The sequence below is a fragment of the Lactuca sativa genome, chromosome 3 (genome assembly GCF_002870075.4).
Source record: "Lactuca sativa cultivar Salinas chromosome 3, Lsat_Salinas_v11, whole genome shotgun sequence".
Classification (NCBI taxonomy): domain Eukaryota; kingdom Viridiplantae; phylum Streptophyta; class Magnoliopsida; order Asterales; family Asteraceae; genus Lactuca; species Lactuca sativa.
This window is the reverse complement of record NC_056625.2, coordinates 114,254,240-114,266,236: the sequence shown is the minus strand read 5'-3', so window position 1 is coordinate 114,266,236 and position 11,997 is coordinate 114,254,240. Positions and strand designations below refer to the sequence as shown.

At 29.5% G+C, this 11,997-nt stretch overlaps 1 protein-coding gene across 1 annotated transcript; it reads left to right on the top strand.

Moving 5' to 3' along the window:
• Positions 1 to 10,394: 10,394 nt before the first annotated feature.
• On the top strand, positions 10,395 to 11,060 carry LOC111883586 (uncharacterized). The gene has a single exon (XM_023879916.3). The coding sequence runs from the start codon at positions 10,403 to 10,405 to the stop codon at positions 10,973 to 10,975; it is 573 nt and encodes a 190-aa protein (XP_023735684.1). The 5' UTR covers positions 10,395 to 10,402; the 3' UTR covers positions 10,976 to 11,060.
• The last annotated feature ends 937 nt before the right edge of the window (positions 11,061 to 11,997 follow it).

The window sequence follows — 11,997 nt, the reverse complement described above, 5'->3', positions numbered from 1 at the left end:
TTTCATTGTGTTTTTTTAGTTTCCTCATTGTTTGTTCTATTTATGTAGAAGTAAGATACATACAAGTCACAAATTTAGTATATTATGAATTAATTATTTGTACATTCAAGATTTTTTTTTTTATTTTAAAAATCTATTATTTATAATGTAACTGTCATTTTCATTGTTTTTGGGTGACTGTACAGGGGAAAGAATGGTGTGTGGCTCAAACCCATGCTTCTGAAGAACGACTAATCCAATTTATGAACGATAAATGTTTGTATATTGATTGTCGTCCCATTACATGGGGAGGGTCGTGTTATGAACCGAATACTGTGCGAAATCATGCATCATATGCTATTGACCTTAATTTTAGGGTTAATGGTGAATGTGATCCGAGTTTCGCCACTATAGCTGTTACTGATCCTTGTAAGTCATTTCCTATAATATTTTTATTTATGTGCATATTCTTTTTACGGCAATGATTTAAATTACGAGCAATGCACATTTGACAGTAAAGTATGGTTTTTGGATTTGGTTAACACATATTATGTTTTTATGTGTTGGTGCAGCTTTCCGTTCGTGTGTCTATCCATGAGAATTGACATCTCGATATGTTTCAATGATAGAGATTATAAGAATAATCTACATGTAATTTTCTTGATCAGAAAAATATGAAATGAAAATATTTGATGAATAAAAAGCCATTTAGAATTTTGTGCATTTACTTATCTTTAAATTGCAATCAAATTGTTAAACCAACACAAACCAACTCATCGTAATTTGGGTTCTCGATAATGCGTACGATAACAATGTAATTTGTTAAACGAACGAACATGAACAAAAAAACTTGTTCGTTTATCATTTCTTGTTCGTTCATTTGTTCAGTTAACTTAAACGAACGAACATGAACAGAACGAACATGAACAAGCCTTCGTTCATGTTCGTTCGGTTCGTTTACAACCCTCAGTAGAGGGTCACAAAGCGAGATCATTTACCTAATTTGTATTTGAATCAAACACTTTCACCAAAATGCCATATTCTTTTCCTATAATAAGTTTGATTAAATTTCGATTTTGATCATCTTTCTTTCAACTAGTATGACTTCCTGATATACAAATAACAAGTGTCATATGTCCATGTATACGTATTGCGACAAAAAGACAACTTTATTTCTATATCAAACGGAATTCGTATGCGAAAGTTATGAAAAAAATTCTTCATTTTTTTTTCACCGAATAGCCTAGCTAAAAAAGTATGACTTACCAACATCTCAATTGGGAGTGTAATATGTCTATGTATAACCTTATTACAAATAATAAAAATAAAAAAAGTTATCAGCTCAAGATAAGTCATTTTAGCTAATTAATACAAAAAATCGATTTAGTAGAGGTAAATGCATTTTTATATAATATTTACTAGTTGTAAGACCCGTGTATTACACGGGTTGATTTAAAAAAAGATTAAATATTAAACTGTAAACAAAAATAGTTTTTAATGTACAACTTTAAAATAAGAAAAGAAGAAACGTATTTATTGCAATTTAATATCATATATATGATATTTAATACTTTATATATATAAATATATGACTTTAATTTTAAAAATTGAAAGAAATCAAAAATTGACAAATGGGTAATATTTATTTTAAAAATACCACAAAATGACAAGTGTCAAAACTCATGAGAGATTGACATGTGGCAAAAAAAACCTTCATTTATTAAGGAGGATTGTTTTTTTTAAAAAGACTAGTTTATAAAATATTTTTGGTTTGTGACAACTTAAAATAACACCAAAAAATACTTGGTTCGACAAACTAAACAAAATAAATTTCGACTTAATAATAGATTATCACTGTTGATTGAACTTGTAAGAAACAAAAATTGAGTTAATAATAATTGAATTCTTATATCAAATTAAATATATATCGCACAAACAACCTATTTTCTAAATGAAATCACACACCGTTCATCACACTAACCCACAGACCCGCAAACCCATAAAATTAAATGGGTTAGACGGGTCGTGTCTGAGTTGATGTTTTTGATGAGTTTTATAGGTTATAATTACATGTACAATGCAAAAAATCACTAAACAATTAACAGGGCCCAAACAACCTATAAGGATCTATGTCATAACACTTTGAAGGCAGCATACTATGAACAACAAAACTAGATGAATTCAAATATAATCAAAATCATGGAATTAAGGTTGCATACCTTGGATTTATTGTAGTAAACAAATCACTTCAATCCCTTGTAGTTGTTGGTCTTGGAAAGCTTAGCACCAAAACAAGGATGCCTCTAATGGCTCACACCTAAACCCTAAAACTAGAAAAAGAGAGAGAAGAGAGGTATAATTTTCATTCATGTGCTTCTTGGAAAGAGTATGCACGAAATGTTTGGCTCTCAACGGGTCCTATTTATAGTTTAGGTAATTTGCAGGAAAAGCCAAATCTGAATTGATTAAATAATAGATTTAATCCCAAAGATATATCTTTTCGTGATAACGCAAAAGGAACGAATAAACTTTGACTACATAACTGTAACCTTTACTTATCGAATCATACATGATACTACGTTTTATAACATCATGTTTGATAAGTTTACACAACACCAATGCACATTCGACTTTCAAATAACAACTTATGTATCTTCGCTTGAAGAATAGACAATATTATCGTCTTACAATTACTCGTGATAAAATTCATGAAGCAATCTGTAAGTGTGAGTTTATCCAATACTCAAAATCTCCATTTTGTAAGTACTCATTAATATTGTAGCAATCTCATGTAATGCCCAATCTCTATGGACAATCTACAATCGATTCATGACAGTCTTAAGTCACTACTTACTTCCAAATGTATGAGCGACTGTGGAACTTTGAATAATAAAATTATTCAGGGAGTGAAACATTCAAAGTGAAACACAATAATAAATTAATTAACTATAATATCATACCCATTGAATATAAATAAATCAGTAATCAATTAACCACTTGAATTAAATTACATCAGTCATGCCATGTTATGAACATGCATACTATTCATCTCGATGGTCGTTTCTTTGTGAACATATCGACTGGAAATTAGTGCAATGATGCTCAAGTTACGGTTCCAAATTCTAATCATAATATAAGATGTAGTGAAATTTCATCTTTACATGCATCGTCCTTTCACGATATTGAGTTTCTAAAGTCACAGAGACCGAACCTTCGATATTACAGAATGTTTCATTGTAATTAACTTGTTACTAGAAACAATTCCATGGTTACGAAGTCTCAAATCTAATATATATATATATATATATATATATATATATATATATATATATATATATATATATATATATCAAATATGGTTAAGAAAGTTATATTTTTCTAAAAATAACGATAAAAACTTTTAATACATTGATTTATATGATAATATGCATTTTAATGTTGCAAATTTTAGACCCGTTAAGTTGTTATTTATTTTTATTTTGAGTTAATGTTATATATAATTTAATCTTTTGACATACTAAATGTATAAAGAACTTATATAGACCCATTACTCATAAATAAATCAATAACATTTGCATTACGAATTTGGCACAACCAATTTAAGACGAATTTAATTGAAGACGATTGAAAGGCTATTGCTATAAAATCTTAAGTTTTGAAGTTAAATACATTTATTCATTTACCGTTAAAAAAGTAATGTTCATTTAATCGGTTACAAAACTTACAATAGTTAAATGCTAAATAAGTTTCATTTTAAAAGTCTTATAAAAAGATGAAAGTGAGTGAATAAGTCAAAACATTCACACAAAAATAACACATTCCATTATTTGAGTTTTTGAAGTTCAAAACTTTACATGGAATCAAGATCTCTTTCATTGTGTTTTTTTAGTTTCCTCATTGTTTGTTCTATTTATGTAGAAGTAAGATACATACAAGTCACAAATTTAGTATATTATGAATTAATTATTTGTACATTCAAGATTTTTTTATATTTTAAAAATCTATTATTTATAATGTAACTGTCATTTTCATTGTTTTTGGGTGACTGTACAGGGGAAAGAATGGTGTGTGGCTCAAACCCATGCTTCTGAAGAACGACTAATCCAATTTATGAACGATAAATGTTTGTATATTGATTGTCGTCCCATTACATGGGGAGGGTCGTGTTATGAACCGAATACTGTGCGAAATCATGCATCATATGCTATTGACCTTAATTTTAGGGTTAATGGTGAATGTGATCCGAGTTTCGCCACTATAGCTGTTACTGATCCTTGTAAGTCATTTCCTATAATATTTTTATTTATGTGCATATTCTTTTTACGACAATGATTTAAATTACGAGCAATGCACATTTGACAGTAAAGTATGGTTTTTGGATTTGGTTAACACATATTATGTTTTTATGTGTTGGTGCAGCTTTCCGTTCGTGTGTCTATCCATGAGAATTGACATCTCGATATGTTTCAATGATAGAGATTATAAGAATAATCTACATGTAATTTTCTTGATCAGAAAAATATGAAATGAAAATATTTGATGAATAAAAAGCCATTTAGAATTTTGTGCATTTACTTATCTTTAAATTGCAATCAAATTGTTAAACCAACACAAACCAACTCATCGTAATTTGGGTTCTCGATAATGCGTACGATAACAATGTAATTTGTTAAACGAACGAACATGAACAAAAAAACTTGTTCGTTTATCATTTCTTGTTCGTTCATTTGTTCAGTTAACTTAAACGAACGAACATGAACAGAACGAACATGAACAAGCCTTCGTTCATGTTCGTTCGGTTCGTTTACAACCCTCAGTAGAGGGTCACAAAGCGAGATCATTTACCTAATTTGTATTTGAATCAAACACTTTCACCAAAATGCCATATTCTTTTCCTATAATAAGTTTGATTAAATTTCGATTTTGATCATCTTTCTTTCAACTAGTATGACTTCCTGATATACAAATAACAAGTGTCATATGTCCATGTATACGTATTGCGACAAAAAGACAACTTTATTTCTATATCAAACGGAATTCGTATGCGAAAGTTATGAAAAAAATTCTTCATTTTTTTTTCATCGAATAGCCTAGCTAAAAAAGTATGACTTACCAACATCTCAATTGGGAGTGTAATATGTCTATGTATAACCTTATTACAAATAATAAAAATAAAAAAAGTTATCAGCTCAAGATAAGTCATTTTAGCTAATTAATACAAAAAATCGATTTAGTAGAGGTAAATGCATTTTTATATAATATTTACTAGTTGTAAGACCCGTGTATTACACGGGTTGATTTAAAAAAAGATTAAATATTAAACTGTAAACAAAAATAGTTTTTAATGTACAACTTTAAAATAAGAAAAGAAGAAACGTATTTATTGCAATTTAATATCATATATATGATATTTAATACTTTATATATATAAATATATGACTTTAATTTTAAAAATTGAAAGAAATCAAAAATTGACAAATGGGTAATATTTATTTTAAAAATACCACAAAATGACAAGTGTCAAAACTCATGAGAGATTGACATGTGGCAAAAAAAACCTTCATTTATTAAGGAGGATTGTTTTTTTTAAAAAGACTAGTTTATAAAATATTTTTGGTTTGTGACAACTTAAAATAACACCAAAAAATACTTGGTTCGACAAACTAAACAAAATAAATTTCGACTTAATAATAGATTATCACTGTTGATTGAACTTGTAAGAAACAAAAATTGAGTTAATAATAATTGAATTCTTATATCAAATTAAATATATATCGCACAAACAACCTATTTTCTAAATGAAATCACACACCGTTCATCACACTAACCCACAGACCCGCAAACCCATAAAATTAAATGGGTTAGACGGGTCGTGTCTGAGTTGATGTTTTTGATGAGTTTTATAGGTTATAATTACATGTACAATGCAAAAAATCACTAAACAATTAACAGGGCCCAAACAACCTATAAGGATCTATGTCATAACACTTTGAAGGCAGCATACTATGAACAACAAAACTAGATGAATTCAAATATAATCAAAATCATGGAATTAAGGTTGCATACCTTGGATTTATTGTAGTAAACAAATCACTTCAATCCCTTGTAGTTGTTGGTCTTGGAAAGCTTAGCACCAAAACAAGGATGCCTCTAATGGCTCACACCTAAACCCTAAAACTAGAAAAAGAGAGAGAAGAGAGGTATAATTTTCATTCATGTGCTTCTTGGAAAGAGTATGCACGAAATGTTTGGCTCTCAACGGGTCCTATTTATAGTTTAGGTAATTTGCAGGAAAAGCCAAATCTGAATTGATTAAATAATAGATTTAATCCCAAAGATATATCTTTTCGTGATAACGCAAAAGGAACGAATAAACTTTGACTACATAACTGTAACCTTTACTTATCGAATCATACATGATACTACGTTTTATAACATCATGTTTGATAAGTTTACACAACACCAATGCACATTCGACTTTCAAATAACAACTTATGTATCTTCGCTTGAAGAATAGACAATATTATCGTCTTACAATTACTCGTGATAAAATTCATGAAGCAATCTGTAAGTGTGAGTTTATCCAATACTCAAAATCTCCATTTTGTAAGTACTCATTAATATTGTAGCAATCTCATGTAATGCCCAATCTCTATGGACAATCTACAATCGATTCATGACAGTCTTAAGTCACTACTTACTTCCAAATGTATGAGCGACTGTGGAACTTTGAATAATAAAATTATTCAGGGAGTGAAACATTCAAAGTGAAACACAATAATAAATTAATTAACTATAATATCATACCCATTGAATATAAATAAATCAGTAATCAATTAACCACTTGAATTAAATTACATCAGTCATGCCATGTTATGAACATGCATACTATTCATCTCGATGGTCGTTTCTTTGTGAACATATCGACTGGAAATTAGTGCAATGATGCTCAAGTTACGGTTCCAAATTCTAATCATAATATAAGATGTAGTGAAATTTCATCTTTACATGCATCGTCCTTTCACGATATTGAGTTTCTAAAGTCACAGAGACCGAACCTTCGATATTACAGAATGTTTCATTGTAATTAACTTGTTACTAGAAACAATTCCATGGTTACGAAGTCTCAAATCTAATATATATATATATATATATATATATATATATATATATATATATATATATATATATATATATATATATATCAAATATGGTTAAGAAAGTTATATTTTTATAAAAATAACGATAAAAACTTTTAATACATTGATTTATATGATAATATGCATTTTAATGTTGCAAATTTTAGACCCGTTAAGTTGTTATTTATTTTTATTTTGAGTTAATGTTATATATAATTTAATCTTTTGACATACTAAATGTATAAAGAACTTATATAGACCCATTACTCATAAATAAATCAATAACATTTGCATTACGAATTTGGCACAACCAATTTAAGACGAATTTAAATGAAGACTATTGAAAGGCTATTGCTATAAAATCTTAAGTTTTGAAGTTAAATAAATTTATTCATTTACCGTTAAAAAAGTAATGTTCATTTAATCGGTTACAAAACTTACAATAGTTAAATGCTAAATAAGTTTCATTTTAAAAGTCTTATAAAAAGATGAAAGTGAGTGAATAAGTCAAAACATTCACACAAAAATAACACATTCCATTATTTGAGTTTTTGAAGTTCAAAACTTTACATGGAACCAAGATCTCTTTCATTGTGTTTTTTTAGTTTCCTCATTGTTTGTTCTATTTATGTAGAAGTAAGATACATACAAGTCACAAATTTAGTATATTATGAATTAATTATTTGTACATTCAAGATTTTTTTTATTTTAAAAATCTATTATTTATAATGTAACTGTCATTTTCATTGTTTTTGGGTGACTGTACAGGGGAAAGAATGGTGTGTGGCTCAAACCCATGCTTCTGAAGAACGACTAATCCAATTTATGAACGATAAATGTTTGTATATTGATTGTCGTCCCATTACATGGGGAGGGTCGTGTTATGAACCGAATACTGTGCGAAATCATGCATCATATGCTATTGACCTTAATTTTAGGGTTAATGGTGAATGTGATCCGAGTTTCGCCACTATAGCTGTTACTGATCCTTGTAAGTCATTTCCTATAATATTTTTATTTATGTGCATATTCTTTTTACGGCAATGATTTAAATTACGAGCAATGCACATTTGACAGTAAAGTATGGTTTTTGGATTTGGTTAACACATATTATGTTTTTATGTGTTGGTGCAGCTTTCCGTTCGTGTGTCTATCCATGAGAATTGACATCTCGATATGTTTCAATGATAGAGATTATAAGAATAATCTACATGTAATTTTCTTGATCAGAAAAATATGAAATGAAAATATTTGATGAATAAAAAGCCATTTAGAATTTTGTGCATTTACTTATCTTTAAATTGCAATCAAATTGTTAAACCAACACAAACCAACTCATCGTAATTTGGGTTCTCGATAATGCGTACGATAACAATGTAATTTGTTAAACGAACGAACATGAACAAAAAAACTTGTTCGTTTATCATTTCTTGTTCGTTCATTTGTTCAGTTAACTTAAACGAACGAACATGAACAGAACGAACATGAACAAGCCTTCGTTCATGTTCGTTCGGTTCGTTTACAACCCTCAGTAGAGGGTCACAAAGCGAGATCATTTACCTAATTTGTATTTGAATCAGACACTTTCACCAAAATGCCATATTCTTTTCCTATAATAAGTTTGATTAAATTTCGATTTTGATCATCTTTCTTTCAACTAGTATGACTTCCTGATATACAAATAACAAGTGTCATATGTCCATGTATACGTATTGCGACAAAAAGACAACTTTATTTCTATATCAAACGGAATTCGTATGCGAAAGTTATGAAAAAAATTCTTCATTTTTTTTCACCGAATAGCCTAGCTAAAAAAGTATGACTTACCAACATCTCAATTGGGAGTGTAATATGTCTATGTATAACCTTATTACAAATAATAAAAATAAAAAAAGTTATCAGCTCAAGATAAGTCATTTTAGCTAATTAATACAAAAAATCGATTTAGTAGAGGTAAATGAATTTTTATATAATATTTATTGTTATTTAATGATATAACTACGATCAAATGTTGAATGACAATAATGCTAATTGTTTATGCGTAGGAGGTTTTTTTTGGTGACCTCACACCTAATAATTATGATGGAATAAAGATTAATTTTCACTTTTATTTTATGTTAAGGCTACTTGTTACACCTTTTTTCTAATAACAATACATAGAAAAGTATGATATCTTGCTATCCATATGTAAAAAGATGATATTTGAAAAAAAATTCAAAAATACGAACTATCATATTTTGGAGCTTACAGAGTACGATTTCTCGATTTTCATATACCGAGTGTGATACGTCAAATAAGTTTTATATGCAAAAGTTATGAAGGTTAAAAGTTGAATAACTTTTCATTTTTTCACCGAATAACCTAATTTGAATTTTAAAAAATATGACTTTATAATATCCAAATTTCGAATTTGATGTGTCCATTGATAGCACTTGTTACAAAGCACTTGTTACAAAGAACACAATAAAAAAAAGTTCAGCTAAAACGAAATTTGTTTGAAATAATTATGGAGACTAAACATTAGGCAAAAAACAAGATTTTCATGTATCGCACTTGCAAAAATCTTAAGTGTTGTTTGTTTTTAAAAAAAAAACCATTTCTGACCACTTATTGTCGCGCCGCGCAGCACACGTGCATCACTTGGCCCTTTGCATCTGTTTGTTTTTCAAAAGACTTCTAACTTAAAAACTGCTACGCGTGTGCTGCGTGACGCAACACTTGACCATCTGCTTCAAACCTCTTCACACCTTATTTTAACTTATTGCAACAATCCGCAGATGTTAAAAAGAAACCGACTTTTTATGACATGTTGTAACCGTTTGGTCCGCTCTTCTGCTACAGAGGGTTGCAGAGATGGTTCGCAGACTTCAGACATATTCTTTTCGAAAAAAACAAACGACTCCTAAACAGGTGCTCTATGGCTATAGGTCGTTTTGGATTTTTTTTTTGGAAATGGTTGGAAAAATCAACTTAAATAATCATTTTCTCTTTTTATAAGTAATAAATGTAAATTTTAGAGACTTAAAAAAGCTCACTAAATTTACTGAAACACTACTATGAATAGTTTTTGTTTTTTGAAAGACTAGCTTAAAAAAATATATTTGGTTGTGACAACCTACTAAAACACAAAAAAAATATACTTGGTGTGACATACTAAACAAAATAAAATTAGACTTAATAATAAATTATCACTTTTAATTGAATTGGTAAGAAACAAAATTTGAGTTAATAATAATTGATTCTTTTATTTTAAATATATATACCACAAAAAACATATTTTCTAAATGAAATCACACACCGTTCATCACATTATCCCTATTATCTCTTCGCCAAGAATGGAGCTCTCAAAAATGTTGCTCCCATCTCCGACTTCCATCTCAATCCCTCCAAAACCTTACATTTCGCAATGCTTTCTGTACAACCGATCATCATCCACCTCTCGCCGCCGTCTCAATCTCCGATCCATGGCAAAGCAAACCGGCGAAGAAGTTTCCACCAACGGGATTACAGAGAAACTAGCAATAGCCGGTGGGTTAATCGCTAACCCAGTAATCGGGTGGTCTCTTTACACCCTGAAGACCACCGGCTGCGGCCTGCCACCTGGTCCCGGCGGATCCCTTGGCGCATTGGAAGGCGTTAGCTACTTGGTGGTGGTGGGGATTGTGGGGTGGTCTTTGTATACCAAATCGAAAACCGGGTCGGGTCTACCTAATGGACCTTTTGGGTTGTTGGGTGGTGTTGAAGGGTTGTCGTATTTGTCATTGGTGGCGATTTTGGTGGTGTTTGGAGTTCAGTTTTATCAGCAGGGTTCGCTCCCTGGTCCGGTTCCCGTTCCCGGTGACCAGTGCTTTGGTTGAGGTGATGTGTAAATTTTCAACATTTTTGTATTGTTATAAGTTTATAACTACAATAATTATTATATATTATTTTGTTTTAATTTAATATTGTATTGTGTTATATATACAGTGTTTTGAAATATAATATTTTTAGGCCTAATATATAATAAAATTAATGGATATGGACTCCTTATAAAAATAAAATAAAAATAATGGGCCACATCCCCTTATTTTTTAAGTGCTCAAATATCAATAAATATATGAAAGTATAAATTAGACTCATTTGGTGAAGTTATTGTGCTTGTTGGAAAGTATAAATTCTAATTTGTTGAAGTTATTTTGCTTGTTGGAGCTTTTGGCGTTTTTGCCCTTGGGTTATTATTGAGGTTTATTGTGGTTTTTGTTGATTGATGTTGTGGGTGATTTCATTGGTTTTGCCTCTCGTGTATATTTGAAGGTCATGGGCTTGATGGTACTTTCTATTGCTCTTGTAGTGTTTTGTTACGGTGTTGGTCAATTTTGCCCTTGATTGTGTATTGTTATTTTTGGCTTCCCTTGCGCCTGCTTGTGAAATGCGATGAAATAAGAGGGAAATACGGTAGCCTTTTACAACAAACAAAACCAAATTGACTTATGCAAAAAATGACCAATGCAATAATACCTTAGAATCCTTCCTAATAAATCAAAATCTTTTTGTCATATGTCATCTTCTCCTTCATTTGAGCACACGATATTTTCTAGAATTTTTGAATTTTTTATTTTATACTTGTCATTTTATTGTATTTTTTATTTTATTAAATTAAAATTCCACATTTAATATGTAAGGTATTTATTAGAAATGGTTTATATATGTAAAGTGTTCAATGTATAAAAACCCCATTAATTCTAATAATTCAAAAAATTTCTCATTTTTCTTATAAATTCAAACTTCTAAAATTGTTAAAATTTCATATTTAATAAAAAAAATAAATCCATGTAATACATGAGTTTCACACCTAGTGACATTAATACAACAAATGCATTAAAATATAAACAAAACCAAT